The 26,838-nt window shown below is 34.1% G+C and overlaps 2 protein-coding genes and 1 long non-coding RNA gene across 3 annotated transcripts; 2 read left to right on the top strand and 1 right to left on the bottom strand.

Annotated features, from left to right (window-relative positions):
- Positions 1-1,821: 1,821 nt before the first annotated feature.
- LOC140742763 (ecdysteroid-regulated 16 kDa protein) lies at positions 1,822-13,782 on the top strand. The gene is made up of 3 exons (XM_073073752.1): positions 1,822-1,975; positions 11,529-11,639; positions 13,309-13,782. The coding sequence occupies exons 1-3, from the start codon at positions 1,903-1,905 to the stop codon at positions 13,587-13,589; spliced, it is 465 nt and encodes a 154-aa protein (XP_072929853.1). The 5' UTR covers positions 1,822-1,902; the 3' UTR covers positions 13,590-13,782.
- Positions 13,768-20,201, bottom strand: LOC140742762 (NPC intracellular cholesterol transporter 2). Its single transcript, XM_073073751.1, has 3 exons — positions 19,991-20,201; positions 16,321-16,431; positions 13,768-14,186 (listed from the first exon to the last, which is right to left on the bottom strand). Exons 1-3 carry the CDS (start codon positions 20,085-20,087, stop codon positions 13,891-13,893), a joined length of 504 nt encoding a protein of 167 aa, XP_072929852.1. The 5' UTR covers positions 20,088-20,201; the 3' UTR covers positions 13,768-13,890.
- Positions 20,202-20,310: 109 nt separating this feature from the next.
- Positions 20,311-23,407, top strand: LOC140742764 (uncharacterized). The gene is made up of 2 exons (XR_012102303.1): positions 20,311-22,009; positions 22,221-23,407. It is a non-coding gene; the product is annotated as an uncharacterized LOC140742764 (long non-coding RNA).
- The last annotated feature ends 3,431 nt before the right edge of the window (positions 23,408-26,838 follow it).

The following is a 26,838-nucleotide window of genomic DNA, read 5'->3' as shown; positions in this document are numbered from 1 at the left end:
AGAAATCACCCCTTATGGTGGAGGGTCCGTTATGTTTTGGGCGGGCGTAACTTCCAACTATCGTACCGAGATAGTATTCATAGAAAATGGCTCACTAAATGCGCATAGGTACATAACAGAAATCCTTTCTCAAAATGCACAACCCGCACTGACTGTAATTGGTGAAGATGCCATTTACATGGACGATAATGCTCGGGCCCACCGTTCTGGCGACGTAGATGCTTATATGCAAGAGGTCGGTATTCGTCGTTTGGATTGGCCAGCGCGGAGCCCCGACCTTAACCCCATTGAGCATGTTTGGGACCTCCTAAAAAGGCGAGTACGATCTGTCCAACCACCTCCACAAAACATCAGAGAGCTTAAACGTGTAATCTCGACTGAGTGGGAACACATTCCACAGGACACCATCAAAAGCCTGGTGGGAAGCATGCCAAGACGATTACATGCCGTAATCGCTGCAAGAGGAGGTCATACTCGTTATTAATTTTTATTTTTTAATGTCTCTTTTATTAAAATACCATAAAAATACTCGTAGTCTTAATTTCATTATACCCATAAAAATGTCCATTTTAACACGGCTCTCTGTTTACATTGACTAAAACACCGATACCAGGATAAAAGTGTTAAAAAACTAGATTCTCATTGATAATAAGAAATTTCTAGTCATCCAAGCTAATGACATACTAAAAATATAATAATATTTACCCATAGAAAAGCTAAGGTAAAGTGTGTGTGTAAGGTGCCCGTTTTTTTTGCAAAGGAGTTTATAATATAAAAGATAGAATATTATTATACTTAGTAGAATAGAAGTTTGATTGAATGCTAGTACACACTTGAAAGTGATTAGCTACTGGAGCCCATGAAAATCCGTAATCAACAACGGATAAAATTAGAGCCCTTCCTTAGGTCAGTTACAGATGCGTTTTTACTCATCAGGACTACTCGTAAGTTGGAACGCCATCAATAAATGTTTTCCTTACCACCCTCTTCAAGCCGGAATTCAACAGCGCATAATACTGCTGTTATAGGCAGAAATAGTTAGTGGTAGTTATTCGGCATCAAACCACAAATTATTCTATCATATTATAGTATCTCTTAAATATTATTGCTATTTGCATTACAGAACGTTTATTGCCCATACTCAAAGACATAAACTAAAAATATATGTATAAAAATATCATTGCCTATACCTTTCTAAAATGCAACAGGTTTCGGAATCGATCCTCGGTTGGGCTTAATAATTATAAAATTAATATTTCAGTCTGTCATAATGTTCGTCAGTTCGTCTATCCTATATCACATGATGTATATAATGACCTTAAATAAAAAAGTCATGCCAAAATCTTTAAAAACACAGAAGGGCGCAATTTTGGATAAGTCTTCAGAAATAAAAATAATATAGCGGTTTCGTAGTGTCTTTAACAATTTCTTTAATATTAGAAGAGATACATGTTTTCTAAATTCATAATAACTTTTCAATCATGCATAAATTCTAGGTATCGAGGACTTTTGTCTTGAACCTCAACTTGCGACTGTTCAAGGACGGGTCAAGGAGAAGTTAAAATTGTTTACTGGTGATAGATTATATTCAAATCAGTCAAGATAACATAAAAAATAAACAAATCATAAAAAGTCTATTACGATGCTCATTGTCAACGTACAAGCTAGTGTGCGGTGCTCCGCCACATCCGGCATATGAATAAAAATCGCTACGGCTCGCGAAAACACAACGTTGTTTTATTTTAACCTTTATGTCATGTACGGAAGGTACTGACTGCATTTAGCTATGCACAAGTGGTTTGTTAGGTGTAGCCGTTTAAAGTGGCTGCTTATGAGAAATGGCTGCAGTAGCAGTGAACACTAGGGAGTAGTAAGGCATTTGTCCGCCGGCCAGACGACATCATGATTCCGCTGAGTTTAGTTGTGTGTACTCTTCTCGCACTGGCCATGGGCACCAATGTGCTGCAATGCCCCGGTAAGTACACTTTACGTAAGAATCGTAGCGGTCGACCTGCTTTCGTTTTATTACCAGAAAACGATTTAGTCGGAAGACAATTCGATAGTTCACTTAAACGCACAGATACATTAGATATAGATTACGTACGTATTGTCGCTTACGAGAACTTTACTGATATACCTAATGCAGCGATTAAAACTATATTTTGTAAAACAAATATTTTAACATTAGGAAGGTAATTGTTCATATTGGTATGCGTAAAATTTCACAAGTCGTTATTTATATATGAACCTAGTCGTAACTATTTATTTAAAGTATTCGAAGTTACATAATTACAAATACGGTATCGTACCTAAGTAGATAGTTAGAAAGAAATGTTAGATACTTCATTGCAATAAATAACAAATCATACCAAAAAAAAGGTTACCTACGGAATACATTCGGATACGGATTGTCTTCAACCTATTTACTAAGAAACGGAACGAAAATCAACAAATATTATCTAATGATCTATGAGAGCTAATGATTATGTAAAGTTTATTTTAATGCTCTTCATTTTTTTATTTTTTATTCATTTCTATATGCCTACCTACTACCGATATACTTACAAATCAATGTATTTTAAATAAATAAAACTAAAATTACAGTAACTTTTAGATATCTGATGTTTATTTACTGAAGAATAAGCATAGTTTTTTGATACATCTGTATAATTTAATATCATAAAGGCGTTGCGTGTTATTTAAAGTGTTTTGTACCTTGAGGTTTTGTCGATAATAATAGATACTAGATAGGCATTCACCTGATTGTGATTCAATTGTATGACAAGCATTTTAAGCTTCATTGCTTTTCGTCATATTGCGTGATTATTTGTGACTGGAGTACTTAAACAAAAAAAAAATCCAAAGTTTTTGTGAAGTGTTTTAACTGAGTTCAATAAATGAAATAAATAGCATTGACCCGCATATATGCAGCCACGAAGGAGAAGATTTGTTTTTTTTTGGAATCATAGCTCCCTTACTTAGGTAATGTTTGCTTTGTCAATTTTAATTTATCCTTGCTATTTCAAGTTGTATTGTACTAAATACTTAAGACACGCAATATTTAAATAGATAAATAAGTTTGTCTACTACCTATATTTTTATGTTTAAGTTCTTGTATCAGTGACCTTCCATGTTGGGTCCAGGTTTAAAATATGTGATAAACGCAATTTGAATCGAAGAAATCGTGTGTTCTAAATACAATGAAGAGTAGTAGACCTAACGCTCCGCGTTATGATGCGTGCAATCCATTAATTCGATTTTTCAAAGTTATGTAAGCGTTAGAAATCAATGATAACTTGTTTTTACGAGGAATTAAAACATTATAAAAAACTTTAGTGCATAAGAGTTTTACATCATGTTATTGTTACGAAGTCTGCCAAATTGTCAAACGCTTGGCCAGCGCGGTAGGGACTAGCGCGCCTTATGGGAATAAGGTAGTGCGACTAAACCTAATTGATTCCAATACGAGTCAGCGAGATTTCGTAGCCTCAAATGCCCATTATTTATAAAATCTATCGTTATTTTTTGCATACCACAAATAAACTTTGACAATGTACCAGAAGTTATGTAGAAGCTATGTACCAGAATTTGATAAAATTTTGATCTTTGGCGGTCAAATATTATACAGATTGATAATTTATTAAATACGTAACTAATGTTTATATGATATAAGAAAAAAATAACAAAAAGTAAAATAACATATATATACTTAAAAATTTAAATTATTACTTTTGTTTGAGTAATATATAAAATGTTTTTGTATATTTATTTTCCACAAGACATAGGTAGTTATCTAAACATCAACTAGTAGGTACGGTTGTAATAATACTTAAATCAAATGATGTAAAACCAAAGATCATTGAATTAACTGGATTATAAATAGATAATCATGACGTCGTATTCAATGGCAGGAAAAATAGAAAACATCAATTACTGAGCAATTTCTTATTGTTTTAACTTGCTCAGAGCGCAAATAACCATGCCTTTACGGCCATTACTAATTGATATGTAACTATTTCCATGACGCATTAGTACCTACGTATGTCCAATGTCCATATCAAATAGCCTATATAACTGATACTTGAACATTGGTTATGATATAGATACATATTTATTGTTGCTGTAACAATCACACATACCTTTTTCTACCTTATAGCGCTAGTGTTGTGCTTTGATTTGAAGGGCATGGAGAGACACTAATACGAGGGGTTTCAACTTAGTCCTTTCGATTAGCAATGTATGTCTGACCGACACTCACGTAGGCCCCAAACTTATTTGGAGTAGTCGCGGCAGTAGCCACTTACTATCAGATGGACTGCATGCTTGTCTACTAATCTTATATTAGAAAAAAGAAGAACCAAACAATGTCCATCTATAGATTGATTTATTAATCAAAAAATCCCTATTAAAATCCACAAAATTTATTCTTACACTATAGGTAGTGAAAGAATAAATTTTGCTCATCATATAATCATTCTAATACCTTTTTTTTTTTTTGTTTACGAGGGGGAAACCTTCAAAAGGTACCCGACGACGTGGGAGCGACGCCGGGTTATGTGGGATTTTTACCGCACTAAAACCCCCCCGGTGGTCGTCCTCAACGCTTGTTGGAGAACTCCGGGATCTCCGAGGGAACACAACCGGAGTCCTCCAAGCGCAATGCCCCGATCGGGCTCTACCCTGGGGGAGCACTTTTGGCTCCTCCCACACCATCTGGTGTTTACGACGGTATGCGACCACACATACCGTCGTCCTTCCCGAGGTTGCTTGCTGGACGGTCCGAGCTCCCACTCTTGCCACCCGCAACCCCGGAAGCCCCCTTTTAGTCGCCTCTTACGACAGGCAGGGGATACCGTAGCCCTATTCTATTCCCGAGACTACAGGGACAAATCATTCTAATACCTAGGGGTATTAAAATGATTCTATGATGAGCTTCCGTCTCTCAAGCACAAAGTTACCTAATAACAAGTAACATTGTAGGTATTCTTTTATCCTGGTGATTTATTATTTATTTATTTAACTTATTTAACTTATACTCATAAGTACCTAATACGTAAAACGCATAAAAATAACATTATATTTACAAAATTGTTATTTTTTGTGTGACATTTTCTTTTAACCGAAGACATTTACTTAAGGATTTTAGTGATTTTACATAGATTGGTAATATTTGTATTATTAGAACCAGTTTACGAGCATCACCTGTAATCAAGTGGTCCCTGCCGCCCACAGACATTGTTATCAATTTCTCACACACTAATTTGTTACTAATTTCTGCCACATGTGATATGATAGATATACACAGATGTTTCTTGTATGAACATTTCAACTACTGGTTTTTCGCAAGGGTTAGCAACTGTGTGTCAAGGATGGGAGGCCCAGGGCAGTCCACCCCTACATCCCCCCCTCCCCTTAGTCTGTTAGAGCTTTTATAATAAGTATTAATTAATAATTTAACAATAACCTAAGCTAACTAAACAACCTTTCGATGTTTATTTTGGATGTGCTAATTTGTCGTTCAATAATGTCGGGGTTGAGTTATATGATTTAGGTATTTGTGTTTTACATAAAGAAGACAAACATCAATGTTGAAGAGTATGTTAAATATTTTGTTAATGGATAATGGACCGGTTAAATACAGGAAGGCAGTTTACCTACCGAAGTATTAGTTAGGTGAGTTCATTGACGGTCCTAACTTGCAAAACCTTAACATTAAGATGTTAAAAATCTTATTTGCTAAAACATCATTGATATATGAGTAACCTGTAAGTTCTAGCGGCTTAAGCGGGGGGCGGAAGGAGCGGTTCGCCCCGAGACCCCGATCCTGATGGCTAAGAAAACCTGACGGATCACAGTTGCTAAAAAATCACAGGTCACCGAATCACAGGCGAATAATTCTATGTCACATTTGTCATTTTGTAAAACCAAATCAACTTTATACACTGGGGGCCTCCATTCAACTTTCCGCCAAAGCCTCCAAGAAATCGATAACTTTACAATATTTCCATCTTCATGAATAGTAGTTTCATTTCATAGTGCAAATCTGGCCGTCTACCTACTAGTAATAGATACTCCGCCAGACTAGTAGATAATACGGAAGGCGTAAGGTTAGTAATCTATCTAATCTAAATATATATAACTCAAAGGTGACTGACTGACATAGTGATCTATCAACGCACAGCCCAAACCACTGGACGGATCGGGCTAAAATTTGGCATGCAGGTAGATGTTATGACGTAGGCATCCGCTAAGAAAGGATTTTGATCAATTCTACCCCCAAGGGGATAAAATAGGGGATGAAAATATTATTTCGTAACGCGAGCGAAACCGCGGGCAAAAGCTCGTACTGTATAGACGTACCTACACTAAAATTATGAGAATTTGTGTTTTAAAGAGTAATTAGATATGTGATTGTATTGGTTATAAAATTCCAAATTATGTCCATCCCTAGGTTGAAGCTCCAAATTTGTTTATTCATAACATACGTAGACAATAATACATTTAAAATATATTTCCAACCAATTATTTTAAGCTTATTTAGAACGATTACAAAAACAAGCAGTGTTTTGATAATGACTGTTTTTTGTTTGCACGATGTATTTTATGATTTGTTAAAGTCATTATAAACACATTTTCAAATTTAACAATGACTCAAAAAAAAGTGTAAGCGGTTTTTTTACTTCCTCGACTACTAATATACAAAAAGTGACATTGAGATGTTACTCGTATCTTGCAAAATAGACGTATTTAGTAGCATTCTATCAACGATATTTTTTATCCAAAACAATTCGTTTAGGATAAAAAGTTGAGTTTGAGCAACACAATTAAGTCTACAAAAACATATAATACTTATATTAATGCTATAAAGTAGATGTCCTCAGGATAATACGATTAAAATGTAAATTCAAAATATATTTTTGCATAATACTAAAAATATACTTCAAATCAGAAATTTTCGTTATTCGCCTTTTTTCTCTTTGTCAGCTACAAGTCAGTAATGCATAGATTAACTAAGCTACAGAGAACAGGTTAAGATAGTCAGTGTTGTATACGGTAGAAGGAGATAGAGCTTTGTGGTCCTACCTTTAGTTTCAGCTTCGCAGACTTATGTTACAAACTGTATATTTTATATCACTTTTTATTTTTTTTGATAGGAGGACCTATTTTTTGCTGACCCTTTCACCCAAAAGCTCTCTGAAAGGCTAGAGGCAAGGTCAAATCCTCTGGTTCTTCTAAACCATGTATTTATTGCTGAAGGTAGTACATGCTTTGGTAGCCCATCGAGCGGACGTGTTGCAAATCGCCAGTGTACGTGATCAGAGACAACCAGTGGCAGATATCTTGTAACAAGACAAAACAAGGTTTTTGTTTAGTAATAGTTTCTTACCATCCAAATTCCCAATGGTCATAATATCCCTTTGCAAGCCGGTTTCTATGTTATAATCCAAATATCTGGAGTCCGTACTAAGCATTGTTGCAAAAATGATATAACTTATATTAGTTATGTACCCAGTGGAATATAATTCATGTTGCGTGTGAAATGAGCCTACGAAATTTAATCATATTTTTTTATTGTGCAATGGGTACTTCGCAGAGCAAAGTTCGCAAATCTTGTTGTACTGTAAAAAATACTGTTGGTGAGAATTATATAATTACAAAAAAGTGTAAGTGTTAATATAATCGGTTAACAAGATTAATTCAAGCATATACTTCTATCTATGTGTAGGTATGTATCTACCTAAGCTTTTTATAGAGACATACGTGTGATTATGTGGAACGTGAATATTTTTTTAAATATTCTGATGTAGGTTTAACACTTTGTTTTATTATAATTTTGAATGTTCGTGTTAATTTTTCATATCCGCAATCATAAGGTATCTATCCAGTTTAGGTACTTTGCAATATTTTATATAACGCTCCAATTGTGTTCTTTGTTCTTGATATAGATTCGGTTCCGTTACTTAGAACACAAAGTAACCCAATACACTTATTACACGCATTTGTATTCGCCATTCGTGATACTCTACAGTACCGCGTACATACTTACTCGTGCATATATATCGATTATATCTACGTGCGCCATATGAAGATACTCTGAATCATGCTGGCGATCCTGATCTGAATTAGATAACGTATTGTTGTATTACACGTATGCTATTGGAATTCTTTATAAGAATAAACTGACGTAGGTGTCAAGAAATAAACACAACACATAAGCGTCGTATATATACAATTTTAATATAATTGAAGTAGGAAATACCTAAGTAGGTATTTAGTCCACATAACAGGGTAGAGCTTCACAGGTCGTAATCAACTCTTGCAATCTATCCAAAATATGACTGGAATTCCCGAAGATAGACGCACATGCGTTGCTAGTTGTGCTAGTTGAGTAGTTAAGTGAGTTGGAATGCCTCGTGTTAATGTCCATCACTAATCACTATGTAATATAGCGACCCTTGACATTGCTGTTTACTGGTATAAGTAGCTTCCATAGTCCATACCTATTCTATATAGGGTGAATTATTAAAATGATTGCGGGCAGCGTAATCAGAAACTATCCTTATCTAAGGATTAGCGAGAAATTCTGAAAGGAATTATGAGGCCAATTTTAATAAGAATTAAAACTATAATTCATTAATCAATTAAAAAAAAACTATATCTTCAGCCGGGAATCTAATGAATTCATTAAAATCGCATAGATTCTAAATAAGGAACTAAAGGAACTAAACTAAACTAAAGGAAAAGGCTCATTTTTACAATGCAATTACAAATCAATTGTATGATTAATAGGCATAGCATTCGACAATATGTTTTTGCTCTATAAGTAAACGGAAAAAATGACCTATTACCGGAACAATTCATGTACCTAATGGCTTTCCATTCCATTTTATAAGCACAGCCGTTATTCTCAGTAAGATACCAGAAGTTCACTAAGATCACATGAATAGTTATGAAGATAAGACAAGTTCCTTGCTCTTTAGATATACCTATTGTCAATATTACTTTACTCCTAGTCTAATCAAAGCGTATGTAACTATGTGTGTAACTTATGATTAAAAGATATTTGATGTAGGTACCTACCATTTTTGCAAGGAAATAAATATATTTAAGTAGCAATAAATAGTTTGTATAAAAAGAAAGATAAAGGAAATAACAATAAAGTGCAAATTATCACTTTATTGTTATGTACTTAAATAAATTATATTTTTTCTTTTTGATTTACTTGTCGAGTGTGCTGAAGGACAGTGGTAGCTGTAAACATCATTTTTTTAAGATTATGAGGAAGCTAAATATAAATTAAAGTCGAGGATTACATATGTAATAAAGGCATCTTGACACATCCTAAACCGTGTGTGGCACGCACGGAGTATGTATTGTGTGCCTATAGGTATTAAACGAACAGTTTCTGTGAGATTTCTCCCCTTATCATAATTTCGCTTTAGTTCCACATGAAAGTATGACATTGGGATAATATTCACCTATTTGTAACTCTAAAGAATTACAGTTTTCTAAGCATAATGTGAGTGAGAATTGTGACGAGAGGAAGTAAATTATTAATTAAATTATAATACACGGACTTGCAAGTATGTAGGTCGATTTCCTGTTAATCACATACAGGATATTAATAATTTCTGATACTTAAGAGCTTAATCATATAAAAGTACCTATTTCCTAGCTGTTAGATTGTGGACTGTATTTCTTTTTTTTTGGGGTTTTTCTTGCGGCCAATTAATAAAACTTCGAGAGTAACAAAAAGACGTGAATTTCGCTTGCGCGTCGAAGGCGGAAGGGGCGAGTGTTGCCACCTTACCCAATTACATCAAAAAATATTAATGTTGCTAGCCAACACTAGCTGTAAACTTGAAGTACACTGGTTAATATTTCTAAAATTAACACACTAACTTATAGTAAATTAATATAGATTGATTCAAAGCAAGACTTTATATAGTCAATATAAAGCCTCACAATGTCGCACTTACATTTTTTTATAATATAGGAGTAGCATCAACCCCAGATAGGATTAGATATTCCTACCTGAGGTCTTGAGATCTAAGCTGGAACGTCTCGGAAAAGTATGACTCCTTTACCACACCCTCAAACCAGAACAGCAGCGCTTAACGCTGCTGTTATGAGGCAGAACTCGATGTAGCGGTGGTGCCGCCCGAATGAACATTAGGAATGTAAGTGCAATGCGATTAAAATATTCATGCATGTTTCAATATATACCTACCTAAGATTAGAAGGTGCCATAATTATAGGACAAACATCTATGAGGGAATGCATTTACAACATTGAGCTACGCATGAACCATGAACGTACTGTAATTAATAGAAACAACATACAAAACGTGTCTGTCTGAAGTACAAACCTGTTTCATCATCAACCCATTACTGTCCCACTGCTGGGCACGGGTCTCCTCTCATAATGAGAAGGATTAGGCCATAGTCCACCGCGCTGGCCAAGTGCGAATTGGTAGACTTCACATACCTTTGAGATTTTTTTTTTTTATAAATCTCTCAGGCATGCAGGTTTCCTCACGATGTTTTCCTTCACCGTTTAGCAAGTGATAATTAATTTCTAATACACACATAACTTTGAAAAAATCATAGGTGCGTGCCTGGGATTTGAACCTCGAACCCCTCGATCGAGAGGCGGAGTTTCTTAACATCATTTACATTTTACATCATAGTAATATTAACAAGTTATAAAGATCATGAACTGGATTCTAATTGGCCTTAAATAATAATCGATCCAAGCATTAATAGCTACAATTAAATTTGTTATGGATTAAGTGCAGTCTTTCTCAAAGTGAGCGGTAGGTAATGTAGAGTTCTAGACGCTGGCGAAAAAGGGCCCAGCGGGGATGGGCGGATTTTGAAAAGATTTAGGTCGCGAAGTCTTATTTGTTTTTTACGAAACATATCTTTCATTTTTCTGGCAGAAATAAAAATACCTTATTTTTGCCAATTTCATAGACGAATTAATTTTGTAGGAAGATATTTTCGCCATCGCCGTCATCTCACACTGCTCCTACCGCTGTATGATATGGCTAGAAAATATTTGAATCAAATGTGTGCGGTAGGTACCTAAATAAAAATTTGAGAACAACTGTTTCAATGGATTGCCTTCTATGTCAAGATATTATCCACTCTGTTTTACTATATAATTATAGATCTAAAGGTCATTTTATAACCAGCCTTACTAATATTATAAATCCGAAAGTAACTCTGTCTGTCTGTCTGTCTGGTTGTCTCTTCTTCACGCCTAAACCACTGAACCGATTTTAATGAAATTTTGTACAAAGATAGTCTGAGACCCGAGAAAGGACATAGGATAGTTTTTATCCCGGAAATCAAACGGGAACTAGGGATGGCGATCTAAGATCGATTAATCGGAGAATCGACCTTTTGGACCAAAAAAATCGATTATTTTCATATCATAATCCATTATATGTCATATTATTTTCTTTTAAACGCGGGCGAAGCCGCTGGCAAAAACTAGTACATAATTTTTATTGTATATTACAGGAAAATCGATTGAAAACCTAAACGAGAATGTGAAGCTGACACCGTGCAAGCGCTCTCCCTGTCGTCTAAAGAAGGGAACCAACACACACATATCAATCAACTTTGTACCAGGTATTTCTTATCTATACTCACATTATAAAGAAGAAAACTTTGTTTGTTTGTTTGATTGTAATGAATAGGCTCAAAAACTACTGGACCGATTTTAAAAATTCTTTCACCATTCGAAAGCTACATTATCTACGAGTAACATAGGTTATATTTTATATGAAAAATATTTGATAAATAAATTTTGTGGCGGTACAAAGTTTGCCGGGTCTGCTAGTTTCAAATATAGTAACAAACGAGCATGCAGTTCACCTGATGGTATGTGACCACTGCCGCCTATGGATACCTGTAATTACCTGCAACGGAACCGAGGTTCACCTGAGGTAGATCACAGATGCTACTAGGTCTGAAATTAGAATGTCTCGTTTAAGGTCTACCTACTACCAGGGCCGGATTTAGAGGTCTGGAGGCCTTGGGGCAACAAAGGAGTGGAGGCGCCCTGGCCCCAAATTATTTTCCGAATAAAATGATTTTTTTTTTTCAGTTGCGTTGGTCAATAAATATTTTATTATGAAACGCAGGAAGATTCTTCTAGTATTCATGTTTGTACAAAGTACTGTAGATAAAGGTAAAACAGCGAAAAAAATATCAAAGGAAAAGATATATTTTTTTTACTAGTGTTTACTATTCGGAATTAAAAAAAAATCCGACGACTCTATTGTGGGGGCCCCTCTTTTGTGGAGGCCCCGGGGCTGCCGCCCCGGTTTCCCTCCCTTAAATCCGGCCCTGCTTACTACATCCTTAAAACCAGAACACAGCAATGTTTAACACTCATGCGCATCATGGCAGATATAAGTGAGACGGTAATGTCTCCGGATTCGAACTACGAACGATTCTGCCGCTTTATAAAAATTCGTTCCAAATGCCCATATAGTATGAATCTGTCCTATTCTCTGTAACATTATTATTACATAACATTATGGTAGCACGCCTAACGATTAAATAATTAATTAAATGCGAAGGCGATGTGAAGGTAAGGTTTAATTTAGATCACTGATATTGTTTCTGATTTCATCAAATTAATGAAGTAGATAGGTAGAAGATAATTGACAAAGTAATTATTGGCAATAGAAGTTAATTTCATAAGCTAAGCTAAGAATAGCTTGATATCAATTGTTATGATTTTTATTAATTTTATTCGGAAATGCAGAATTATTTTAAAATTTTCACCCCCACGCTTTTAGAACAGTAACATTAATTCTCATCAATCATTTCAGTATTATATCTTTTAATATTTTTAGGGCTCCGTATCCAAAGGGTAAAAACGAAACCACAGTCACAGATAGACAGTTGAAATTAAGTTTATTTTATATTTTTTACTTTGATTTCTATAAAAGCTTGTACTTTAGTTTATTTTAACTATATTTATTTTTTAGTTAAATTTCTTATAAAAGCGAGTTCTTTAGTTTCTTTAACTATTATTTATTGATTTATTTATACTGCAACGCAAAGCGTCATAATTATAAGGATGTATGTTGATCTCTTTCTACTGAAAAACGGAGTTACTCACTGACAAACATATAAGTGAAGCTAATATAAAGCGTGTAAAAAGAGTCTCATTATAGCGAAAGTCGTATATGAATTAATAAAATCATTTAAGGAGCTATTAAGCAGGTTATGCCCAGAATTGAAAATTGTATTCCTATATTTAATAAATAAATGTGATATGTTACAGAGAACGACATGGAAGACGTGACGAACCATGTAACAGCAGACGTGTTCGGCGTGATGGTGCCTTTCATAGGAGTCGATGGAAACTCCGTCTGCGACAAGCTGCAGACCGAATCTGGTGAAAAGGCCAGTTGCCCCTTGAAGGCCGGCACCAAGTATGTGTATACTGACCAGTTCCTCGTTCAAAACTTCTACCCCTTAATAGATGTGAAGGTACATTGGGCACTCAGGGAGGGTACCAACGATATCATGTGCTTTGAAATGCCTGCTAAAATTGTTAAGTAATTCTAGAGTTAAGTTTAGTGTTTAACTAGTGTCATGTTGAAGTATGTTGTAAATAATATTAAGATTATAGCACTGCATTTGGTTTTTATAAGTAAGGGTTAAAGTTAATTACAGAGATCTGATAAGAATGTTACTTTTCTAAGGGTCTTGATGGATACCAATTATTATCAATAAAATATTGTTTATAAATAAATTTGAATATTTATTATTGAAGTAAAAATAGTATCAAAAATAATATCACTAGTTACTGAGTTCTAATCTATAGCATTTTTTTCTTCGCTACAGACTTACTATTGATTTATTATTGCTTCTTCGCCGGGGTGATGGTGGCGGGTACTTCGAAACAGATCACGTCGCGCTTTCCATCGTATAAACCCCAGTGTACCCTGAGATCGACAGTGGGGTAGAACGACTCGATGAAGAAGACGTTCGTGTAAGTGTACTCCTGGTCCGGGGCGAGAGGACAGGCCGCGCGCTCGCCGGTGTCCGCGCGGGTCACTTGGGGACACGCACTCACTTCGTTCACGCCGATGAAAGGCAGCGGAATGCCCGCGATATTCGCGTACACCTTGTTAGTTAGACTGCGCACTTCATACTCTGAAACATAATTACAGGCATGATTAATGCAAAACAAAAATCATATTGTACCTACTGAGTCTGACCTGTGGCGGACTAAGCGCGCCGAAGGCCCGGGCCGAAAATGTTGAATGAGGCCCGGGGCGGAAAGTTGAATGGACAACTCCAGTTCAAAAATATTTATTTCATTTTACAATATTTCCAAATGTGTCAAAGAAATTATTCGTCGACAAATACATACTTCAGTGATTGGTTTGATTCCGGTTTGATTCACATTTCACAGATAGTTCGACAAGCTTTTTTTAGCTTATGACAACTCTTATGAGTTATGACATACAGTAGCGGACTAAGGTCGTCGGAGGTGTGGGCAGAAAGGTAAATGGAGGCCCCCAGTGTACATAATATAATATTTAATCATATCTAGGTATAGTCCGCGAGAGCTAAGCTGAGCTTTGCATTTGTGTGAGTGCACATGGATAGTGTAGATGTGAAGTCAGATTAAAGCGCGATGCGTCCTAATGTGTTTAAACGGGTTTATACCTTTTTTTATCGAGGGAGAAACCTTCAAAAGGTACCCGACGTCGTGGGACCGACATCGAGTTATGTGGGATTTTACCGCACTAAAACCCCCCCGGTGGCCGTCCTCATCGATTGTTGGAGGATCTCCGACAGAAAACAACCGGAGTCTTCCAAGCGCGATGCCCCGATCGGGCTCTGCCCTGGGAGAGCAGTTTTCGCTCCTCCCAAACCATCTGGTGTTCACGACAGTATGCGACCACACATACCGCCGTCCTTCCCGGGGTCTTACTGGACGGTTCGAGCTCCCACTCTTGCCGCCCGCAACCCCGGAGCCCCCTTTTAGTCGCCTCTTACGACAGGCAGGGGATACCGTAGCCCTATTCTAGTCCCGGAACTACAGGGACAAAACGGTTTTATACCTACTGCTTTTTGGCAATCGTGCATCTTCTTCACTTTTTGTACCGGTAGCAGAATTGTTTAATATTTAATATTTTGTTTTTGTGTTCGAATTATTAGTAAAATGACACACAATATAAACGAACGTGAATGTGACGAATACTCTAAAATATCAATCAAAATATGTAAAAATATGTATATCAAATACTACAAAGTTTATTTACTTAATTTTATTGCATATTGTAAAAATTGTGAGCATCAAACTGTGACCAAAATATAATTTTAAAATTTTCAGAACCTTCTTTCGATATTCACTAGATAACATATTAACAACACGTATAGTACGTGTTTGTTCACATTATGCATCTAAATGTAACTAGGTATTTGCCGTTGTTTATATCTCATTGTTTTATCTAAAGGTATTTTAAATTATAAACATGACGATAGCACGTGTACCTTTCATATTGAAGGTGGTAGAACCTTTTATGGTTCGACTCCGGCGGCACCACCGCCACACCTATTTCTACCTAATAACAGCAGTGTTAGGCGCTGCTGTGTTCCGGTTTGAAGGGTGTGGTAAGGGAGACATACTTTTCCGAGGCGTTCCAGCTTAGTCCTCAGGTGTAGCGGCGCATCTGTGGCCGACCTCAGGTAGGAATATCTAATCCTATCTGGGGTTGATTACAGATGTCCATGGGCGGCAGTAGCCACTTACCATCAGGTGGACTGCATGCTCGTCTGCTCCCCTTATATTATAAAAAAAAAACCTTTCATATAGATATCAATTACACGTACACGGTTGCGTATTTTATTTTTAGTACTTAAAACCTTTTCTAATCATGCAACTATATTGTGAATAGGTTTAGTCCGCGCCATACTGCTAGTCCGCTCTGAAGTTGTTGCGAGCAGGTTTAGTCATACAATTTCCTATGGCGACGCGATTCATTTCTATATTCAGAGCGGTACATATTGCAAACCTTAGCATACAGGTTCTTTTGTTTTTTACTTTTAAATGATTCAGTTCGAAGTTCTTATGAAGTGCGACTTAAGATCGGGCCTTAAGATTATAAATCCAGTCTTCTTTTTTTAGATGCGAGTAAGAGTTTATTTATAAACCCCAAAAATACCTGCCCCATTCTATTTTTTATTCTGTAAATGTTCTAAATGTTGCTATAAATTATTGTCGGTAGTTAATAGCTGTATATCATCGGATACTGTAGTATCAAAAAACAATACTTACTGGGTCTAAACTTGAAGATGACGGTGGTGTTAGTGCCCCTCTGCAGCTTGCATTTTGTCTTTCCGCAGGGAATCACTTGTATTCTCTCACGAAGATTGTCAAAGTCTCCGCCTGTAATTGATTAATAATATTTTATAACGATTATTACGATACTCATTCTTAACTTTTTGTAATAAGTATATGAAGACATGAGGTGATGAAGGTACATTTAATATAATTCTAATGTTACAAAGTGATTTTATAGAAATGGGTTCTATAATTGTTCAGTCTCATTTTACAAATATTTAAACCTATTTAAGTTTGATATATTTGAAGTCAGTTGTTTTATTGAAATAAGTCGAAAAAGATGGGGTTAACCCTTCGATCACTAATAAGAACTAGATACACAATCCCATACAAAAATGAACTTAAAAAGTGGCGTCAAATTGACGCTAAAAACAAAGAAAAAAAAAATTGACGACCGTGGTTTGTCACTTGGACAAGGAATTAGTGGAGACGAACTGTCATTACTTTTAATATTTTTATTAGGTCGAAGTAATTAATTTTAATGAACATAATAATAATTTATCAATGAAAGTAAGTAATATGCAGTCACAATTTATTATAATAAAAATATAATAAGTTTAAAATTAAAATATAACCAAATACAAGTAATTTAATTAAAAAATCAACAAGCTGTTTACGCCGTTATCCAACGAAATATATTGCCCACGACTAAATAAATATGTAGTAAACCAACATTTATTTCAATTATTTTTACCTGACTGCCAAGGAAGGGTTATGTTTTTCGCGCGTATCTTGTATGTTTGTCTTTATTTATTTGATCGGATCTAACAAACGGCTGGATGAATGTCGACAATTAAGGTGTCATTATATTCGTCTCAATGACCCGAGTGTCCTTAGATAGGTGTTAGAAAAAAAAATCAAGATGGCGGATTTTTGGCGCGAAATAGTAATATTTCAAAAAAAGTTAACCGAACCTATCGAGTATGATATCAAATGAAAGGAAATTAAACGGAGATTATAAAAACATATAATTTGTATATATATAAAATAGCAAGGTGACTGACTGATTGACTGACTAAATGATTTTTTCATTTTTCAGAAATCAACGTACAGCCAAAACCGCTTAATTTAGAGTTCTGAAATTTTGCACATGGGTTCGCTATATAGCGTAAATAAGTACTAAGAAAGGCCTTTTGGAAATTCTACCCCTAAGAGGGTAAAACAGGGGATGACAGTTTTTTTCAAATCCTTTAATTTTGAAGCAACTACTGTAAAATTTAGTATTTGGCTTTCTGGATAGGAATAAAGACACACCTATTTATCCCTTTCCGAAAAATCAACCCCATAGAGGGCAAAATAAGGGTTAAAAGTTAATTTGAACAACCGTCAATTTTGACGCAAACACTATGAAATTTTGTATCTGGTTTGTTGGATAAAAATAATGAAATTCTACCCCTAACGATATAAAATAATTACTAGAACTTTGAATTACTGAAGTTATATATTCTATAAATCGTAAATGGTGGATGTTTTTCCGAAATAGTAACACGTTTTAAAAAAAGTTAACCAAAACTATGGAGTGGGGTATCAAAATAAAGGAAATTAAAAGGTGATTACACACATATTATATGATATATACATGTGTATAACACATCGAGGTGACTGTCTGACTAAATGCGTAAGTTGCTGCGCCAGACACCAACGTAAAGGGAAACCGCGGATCTTTAGCGTGCTGGAATTTTACACATAGGTTCTTTATATAGCGTAAATGAGCCCTACGAAGATAAAATAGGATAATATTGTTTGAACATCTTTTGTTTTTGAAGCAGATACCTATTATAAAACTTTTTTTTGGCTTTCTTGCTAAAAAATGATGAAACGCCTATTTCACTGTTTTTGAAAATTCTACTTCAGCCTTTATAGTGCAGTCGGGTTTTTGATTATTTTAATTAAATTACTTGCTTACTTTGTAGTGACAGAAATCCGTTGTATATTTCTTCTTAAATTTAGAGTTTTTTCCAACACCTATCTAAGGACATTTGGATATTTGAGACGATCCGAGGGAATAAAATGCAGTGCAGCTAAAGTCCGCTTATAAAGATACATACAAGATACGTGCAAAAAACATAACCCTTCCTTGGCAGTCGAGTAAAAATAAAAATATGGAATCAACAGGATGCCATTAATTCCCTTGAATAAAGTGAGTTTATTGGAAAACAGTCTTTTCGATGGATTTTTATTTTTTTTCCGTATCTTTTTTGACTATGTTAAGCAATCTTATTTTTTGTGTATCTTTCGACAATAGACTTTATTATAATAATTCTATGACTATTGTCGCGGCAGTTGGATGAAAAGACATCATAAAATATATTAAATAATAATTTACTTAATAATTTAATTTCACTCATTTACTATTTACTCATTGCCTATGTTTAATTATTAAACAAAACAAATATTTTTATATAACAAAAAAAAGAAAAAAAAAATTAAATTAAAGAAAAAAATATAAAACAATAGCGTCTCCATTCAAGTTAGAACAGAGTCACCATGTAACCCGAACAAATCAAGTGGGCTTGCAATAGTAAGACTTGTACGTTCAGTAACAGACTTTACAATTTAAATGGTTTATACATTCTGTTGATTTTTGTTGATAATTTTTAAAACTTAAAAATAAATTATTTACGAACGAAATAGCAGTATTTATAATTGAGTGATAGCAATTACCTACTTATAATAATAATACTTACCGAAAATACGATATTCCATCATTTCTTAGCGTACTAGACGTGTGATTTTTGCAGTTTTGAACGAGCACTGAGGCATGTTTATTCTCCGAACGTTCAAACACTACTAACCTAAAAGCGCACCCAAATGTCTATTTGGGTGCTCTTTTCGTCGCGCCATTTTTTTGTCGCTGATTGTGTATCTAGTTCTTATTAGTGATCGAAGGGTTAACCACGTAATGGGTCCACGTCATAGATAAAAAAATATATCCTCAATGTTAATAGCTCTGACGTAAGATTTAAAAAGAAATTTGAAAGTGCACTCAATATAATGGGACTGTAGAGCATAGATTAGTAAAGATACTTCGCCGCCTTGAAATTGAATGAAGCCACAAACAGCTTATTTTAGTAAGTTCTTTTTTTGAATTGTTGACAAATAAAAACATTTTTAGAGAAAATTTACGAATAAATAACTAATACTGCGTAATTTACGTAATAAATAAATAATTATATCAACTATTTTAGGGACATTTTAGCACGGAGACGTGCTAAAATGTCCCTAAACTTTTTTACGCAACCATTTCAATTCTCAAAGCTGGGTACATTTTCTTGTTAGGAGTGAGTAATCTTTACTAATCTATGCTGTAGAGAGATGTGATTGAGAAAACACAAAATCACACCACAAATATCATATAAGGTATCATGCGTCATTATCTAGTATTGGTAAGTATGTAAATTATTTACAATTTAAAGTGCGTGAAAATCACATTTATAAAAACTTAAAAATTACTACACAATGGAAAATATTATAATTAAATTAATAATTTGAATAAAGAAGGATCAACAAATCAATGATTACTGAGATAACAAGTTATTAACCTGGTTCCTAACGCTATTAAAATTAACAAGTTTATATAATATATTGATTACCTATTACTTACCCGAGCATTGTTCGGACGGCGTGACGTAGGTTTTACAATATACAACAGCAATAATACTGAAGGCGAATACCACAGTTAAGAGTTGCGTGGGCTTCATTTTTCTCAAAATAATCCTCGGTAAGTATTGTTAACGTATCTCGTCCAAGCCACTGACCGCGTCCGCTCCGTCCGTAGCAGCCGCACTCTTTGAAAATAAATCGAAGAATGAAAACATATTATAACTCTTTGTATGAAAACTATACCTCCGCCACGATGCGAAGAGAATTCATGTAAACAAACCGATATTAGGGTCATCAAAATTTTGGTACTGTATTAATTACTATTATCCTTGTTTTCATTTTTAATTCAACAAAAAACTTCACAATTAAATTGTATCCATTATTTCTATACCTTATTACATGCAAAGTACTCTCACAACTTTCATATTGTTGCGTATAGACAAAGATGAATAAAATATCCTTATCAGTAAGTAAGTGAAAACCCTGTAAATAAGCGTATGCCAGGTAATAAGAACTTTTGGTTACGATTTTGAAAAATCGAAACAGTCCATCAAAAAAAAAGAGTACGTAAATTTCTTTACAACCCCACTTTTACTGCTTCATTTTAAATTAGCTGCATAATAATTGCTTTATAATCCTACTATTTAAAAAACACAATTGCGTTTCGTTTTATTTAAAGTAGCAAATAATATTTTTTGAAGTGTAAGCTGACATTTTAATTTATCCACTATTTTCATAGTATATGATTAAATTATTATTTGAAAATAATTTTATTTATACTAATGTATAATATTTTAAATATAACTTTATAATAATAGTTCATTGTTACAAATACAAAAAAAAAACATTTTGTTTACATTGACTGCTTAGCTATAACGAAACGCACTCTCCGAATTTGGTCGTGTTACAATGATGTTTACAACATGGCTGCTTACGATTACGAGTACTGTGCGTGTTAATATCTCTGTTATCCATTGTTATTTGTTTGTTAAATATTCCTGTTATAGTGTTGTTCTGTTATTTTGTTGAGTTTTTTTTTGTTTCGTTTTGTTTGTTTTGTTGTTCTTGTTATAATGAGTGATTCCCAACCGGGTCCGAGTGGCCTGCAGAAGTTTTCTTCTCCAAAGAAGAAACGAGCGAGGTGTTCACTCAGTTCCTCGGAGAAAACAGTTATATGTAACATTTATAAAACTATCGAAGAAATGTGGCCAAAAGATAGTTTTATATACAGTAAAGATGTCGCAAAAAAAACTGCAGAAACTGCCGGCGTACATGTGAGTACTGTGTACCGAATAATAAAAGAATATCGAACTCATAAACGAGTTTCGTCACCGACTCCAGCTCCTAAAAAGGGGACAATAATGGACAAATTGGACGATATGACCTTGAGTGGAATTCGTAGGAAGGTGCACATGTTATTCTTTGATAACGATCCACCAACAATTGAAAAAGTTTTAAATTTAGTGAACGAGGACGACAGCTTACCAAGCTTTAAAAGAACTACCTTTCAAAAAGTTTTAAATAAACTAAAGATTAAATATTTGAAACGGTCGAGACGAAGTGTTCTCATTGAAAAGGAAGAAATTGTGCGATGGCGCTTCTATTATCTTCAAAAAATGTTATGGATGAGAGAACAAAGACGCAAAATTTATTATTTGGATGAGACTTGGGTCAACGAAGGTACATAAACAATTTTAACTTATTTTTTATATAGAATCAATCATTTCTATATACTTATTGATCTTTATTTAAACAGTAACCATATAAATTATTATTAATAAGTAGAATTTAAATGTCATAATCAATATTTTATCACATCTTTGGCACACACTGTGTATAAAATTATTTATATTAAAATAATTTAAAGCAATAATATATTATTTGGTTTCAGGACATACAAAAAGTAAAATATGGCAAGACCTTTCCATTGAGTCTGCTCGACAAGCCTATCAGGAGGGACTCTCAACTGGCTTGAAAGCTCCATCGGGAAAAGGGAAGCGCTTGATAGTTGTACACATTGGTATGTTATCATCCTAATATTGTTAGCTTAAGATCACATAATTTTAGATGTGTGTTATCATGGAATTGAAAAAAGTTTTGTAAAAAAATAAACTCATGCATAGCTAATCAGGTTAACGTAAAAGTATAGTTTCTATGCCATATAGTCAATATATGATCACTAGACTGCTACATGTACTTTTCACATTTTAATATTTATCATTTTTTTATAGGTAACGAGGATGGATTTGTGGAAAATACAGACTTAATTTTCGAAAGTAAAAAAGGTGAAGGCGACTATCATAGAGAGATGAACTCGAAGGTGTTTGAAGAGTGGTTCTCTAGAACTCTAGAAAAATTAGAACCAAACTCCATAATTGTAATGGACAATGCCCCATATCATTCTCGACGCTTGGAACGAGTTCCTTCTATGAATTGGTTAAAAAAAGACATACAAAGTTGGCTAACAGAAAAAGGTATCTCGTTCCAAGCAGAGATGATAAAAGCACAGCTTATCGACTTGGTAACACCTGAACGGGAAAAATACTCAGGATTTGTATGCGATACAATGGCGAAGCAGCACAACATTGAGGTATTAAGATTACCACCGTACCATTGCGAATTAAATCCTATCGAGTTGATATGGGGCCAAGTAAAAGGCCATGTCGCAGAAAAAAACAAAACATTTAAAATAATTGATTTAAAAAAAATATTAAGTGAAGCAATTAAATCTATAACTTCTGCGGCATGGCAACAATGTGTCAATCATGTAATTAAAGAGGAAAAGAAAATGGCAGAACTTGACGGCATTTCAGATAATGTAATTGACAATTTTATTATTCGAGTGACAGACAGTTCAACAAGTCCATCAAGTTCTGCCAGTGATGAAGAAGATGAATAATTTATTTATGATGGTATTCTTTCCCGTTTGATGTAATTCCCGTTTGACGTAAATTTGATGAATAATAACAACATGTCTGTAATTTTGAACAAGACTCTTACAAACTATAATAATTACAATCTGGAGTTTACTAATATCTGCATTCTCTTTATATATAAAAGTACTAACTGGACTAACCTTCGAAATTTCTTCAGGAGTCTTATTCAAAATCTATAATGAGCGGCCAAAAAACCTTAAGGATTTGTATTTTTACATGATGTATTACATACTTGTAATTTGTGCTATTTAATTTAATCATTTTAACCCGTTCATACATGTAATAATAGCTAAATAAATATGTACAAAACTTCAAGTTTTTATTTTTATTTTTAGTTACTACTAAACCAATTTCAATTTTATTTTCCAATCTACTCTGGGAATAGAGTATTTACTAACTTACAGTCTATTTATTCTCTTAGAGTCCAAATACGAGACGTGTACATATTGCCATGGAGGATATTAAACTACCATTACTCTAAATTACATTATTTTATTCATTCTGATTAAAATAGAATATCACACAGCATAATATCTAAGAAAATTGTATAAATTCACTTAATACGCATTTAAATGCTGATTTAAAATATATCTTGCGAGATTATTCTCGAAATCTAATTAAACTCAAGGTCAAATATTTATTCACAATATTTAATTCAAACCAGACATTAGGTATAGTGTATAGAATAGGATAGAAAATAACGGAAATTTTCTTTTATTTTACATAATATTATACATTAATAAATTGTGCTAATGAAAAAAGGTTATTGTTATATGCCCGTTATCGGTTGCTAAGCGACGATTGTTGGTAAACATTCTTCTTCCAATTTGGCTGGAGTATAGTTTCGGCGTTAAGCGAAGGTCGCTAAGAAACCTTACGCACAGAGCACGTAATTTGTAGAGAGAGTAAATGAAAAAATATGCAAATATTGTAAGGTTGCAAAGTACAATTTTATCTGATCCTACTTAAAAATATGTCATTTATCTTGTTAGTCGCGTAATAAAATTTATTTATTGGCAAAATCATAGATTAATAAAGATACTTCGCCGCTTTGAAATTGAATGAAGCCACAAACAGCTTATTGGTAAGTTCTTTTTTTAATTCTTGACAAATAAAAACATTTTTAGAGAAATATTTACGAATAAATAACTAATACTGCGTAATTTCCACAATAAATAAATAATCATTTCTAATATTTTAGGGACATTTTAGCACGGAGACGTGGCAAAACTTTTTTACGCAACTATTTCAATTCTCAAAACTGGGTACATTTTCTTGTTAGGAATCTTTACTAATCTATGGGCAAAATGAATAAAATTTATTTTATTTACTTAATTTTACCTGAGGAAACGATCAATAGCTAAAGTAAATAGTACAAATATAGTACATTACAATACGAGGACGAAAATTTTTTCCTGACAAGTGTGAGTTTGCAGGCCGAGCCGCAGGCGAGGACTGCAATCACACGAGTCAGAAAAACATTTTTCGTCCGCGTGTTGTATAAAATTTTATATTACGGGGTCGGAAATGGGGGTTTTGCGCACGCGAAGCGTGCGTAAAACGTCAATTTACGCACGCCGTGATATAAAATTTATTACAAATATGTGTAATATGTGCAAATTTGTCCAATGCAAAAAGCACTGATCTTTATTATGTTTCCCAAAGCGTCTAAAGAAGTACCTTTAATTGAAAAAAAAGCTATTTTGTGGCCGCTTAAAAATATCTTAGAGAAAAAATACAGTTATCCTATGGAACGACTAAAACCAGTTATCCGTACACTGTACCTGTGGCCAGTATGACCCTTATGGATCGAGAAACCTCTAGTGTGAACAGTATTTAAAGCGATCCAGTTTTGGAATTGTTAAGATAAACAATTATGAACTTTACAATAATAAATTTGGCACTTATTTACCACTACCTATAGGTATCTATTATAATTATGAAGTAAATGTCAATGTTTGATGCGTAAATAAATATTTTGCTTTTTTCAAAGACGGTCTGTGTTCATTATGTTATTTTATTTGGCATACCTAAAACATATTTTTAAAATCTCATAATTTATTTGATTCATAATAATCAACCCAATATCGGTAAATTGGGTATCACTTAATTAATGTTATTGAGCGTAGAAATTATTTCTTTAATTATTGAATAATTATAGTTTAAAAACTACAAACCACGATAAAATCGCACAAGGAAAATAGTTAATCCTGATTCCTGACGATCATGATGAGGAAAATGGGATAAAATTATTATAATCGTGTATTGTCATCAGTTCTTGATAATTGTTCCAAATTTTAAATTAATCGGACAGTTCAAAGAGGGTAAAAATCTAGTTCTAAAATTCCGTTACATACAGGTCAAGCTAATAAAAGCGTGGTAAAAATGCAACTTATTACTGTTACGTTTTTAAAATCAATCTAATAAGTTTAAAAGTAATAAGCTAGACATCACCTTTCTGTTCTTTGTCTTTTTATAAATACAGTCTATCTATGTCGGTATACAAGTCTGTAACCGGTGGTGTTGGCAATCGTTGAAGAGTAGGGGCGTGGACTGGATATAATTATGTAATAGGCAACGAAATGATAGGCGGTTTAGATCTCTCTTTTGGAGAGATTTTATATTTAAAAAACCGTATAAATCACTTGCATCCGTTGCATTTCTGAAATTTACTATGCATAATAAAGCGAGTAAAGTAAGACTAGCAAATAACCTAGTCTGTAGTCGCGTGCTCAATAAAATTAACGGTTTACTATTCAAAGTATTTCAAGATTAAATAATGAGTAACTTGTAGGTCAACTAACAGCATCTATCTCTTATATGCATAACTATGTATAACTCTTAAATGCATGCAGATTTTTAGTACATTATAAATATTTTAGATGTTCACAAAATCGTGATTGTAAAAGTATTTTATGGTAAAATTGCAGTTATTATGAAACCAAAAATTACCTAAGCTAAACAGATAATCTATAAATCAAATAATACAAGAAAATATTTTTAGATTTTTATTCATGAAATTGTAATTATAATAACACTTACAATAATATCAAAAGTGCAAATAAAATGAGGCAGATTGAATAAGATTCATAATAATGAAAAGCTTTCGGTAAAAATATAAATAATATTTTGTAACAAACTTTAAAATTTGTATGGGGTATAATAGTTAATACATAGGTAATATTCAGGAATAGTCCTGTAGCTTATTGAAGTTATACTTCTTTTGGCGCGTTTGAGGACATAGATCAGAGATATTTTGAGACAAAGATACGCATCGGCGTAATAGGTACTTCCCTTATTTTTATATAGGTAGGTACATACTATATTGTCGGCTAAAATTTGTTGAAATATATTTTAATAATCACGCCAAAGAAGTAAAACTTCTCAGGTCCGTACATGTCATAATACATAGGCTATTATATCAATAACAAACAAAGTCGATACAAAACACGAATCGATATAAAATAACATCAAATTATATAAACAATCGTAACGTGTACATCCGTAACCTTAAGGGTGTCCACACGACAATCGATCGATAGTCGATTGATCGTCCTTGAATGACGACCATCGAGTTTTTTTTTTATAATATAAGAGTAGCAGACGAGCATGCAGTCCACCTGATGGTAAGTGGCTACTGCCGCCCATGGACATCTGTAATCAACCCCCCGATAAGATTAGATATTCCTACCTGAGGTCGGCCACAGATGAGCCGCTACCCCGAGGACTAAGCTGGAACGCCTCGGAAAAGTCTGTCTCCCTTACCACACCCTTTAAACCGGAACACAGCAGCGCCTAACACTGCTGTTATTAGGTAGAAATAGGTGTGGCGGAGGTGCCGCCGGAGTCGAACCACAAAGGGTTCTACCAAAAGGTGGTAGAGCTTTGACTATTCAACAGATATCGCTCGGTC

The sequence above is a fragment of the Epargyreus clarus genome, unplaced genomic scaffold (assembly GCF_041222505.1).
Source record: "Epargyreus clarus isolate Ecla_fem2 unplaced genomic scaffold, WU_Ecla_fem_2.2 ptg000006l, whole genome shotgun sequence".
Classification (NCBI taxonomy): domain Eukaryota; kingdom Metazoa; phylum Arthropoda; class Insecta; order Lepidoptera; family Hesperiidae; genus Epargyreus; species Epargyreus clarus.
This window is presented reverse-complemented; position numbering and strand designations above follow the sequence as displayed.

Bases quoted from the DNA above. Each gene is read 5' to 3' on its own strand.
- LOC140742762 (XM_073073751.1), bottom strand. From the start codon at position 20,087: ATGAAGCCCACGCAACTCTTAACTGTGGTATTCGCCTTCAGTATTATT. The intron at 16,432-19,990 runs GTAAGTAATAGG...AATCAATTACAG, and splicing joins GCCGTCCGAACAATGCTCGG to GCGGAGACTTTGACAATCTT. The intron at 14,187-16,320 runs GTAAGTATTGTT...ATTATGTTTCAG, and splicing joins CATCTTCAAGTTTAGACCCA to AGTATGAAGTGCGCAGTCTA.
- LOC140742763 (XM_073073752.1), top strand. From the start codon at position 1,903: ATGATTCCGCTGAGTTTAGTTGTGTGTACTCTTCTCGCACTGGCCATG. The intron at 1,976-11,528 runs GTAAGTACACTT...TGTATATTACAG, and splicing joins CAATGTGCTGCAATGCCCCG to GAAAATCGATTGAAAACCTA. The intron at 11,640-13,308 runs GTATTTCTTATC...GATATGTTACAG, and splicing joins ATCAATCAACTTTGTACCAG to AGAACGACATGGAAGACGTG.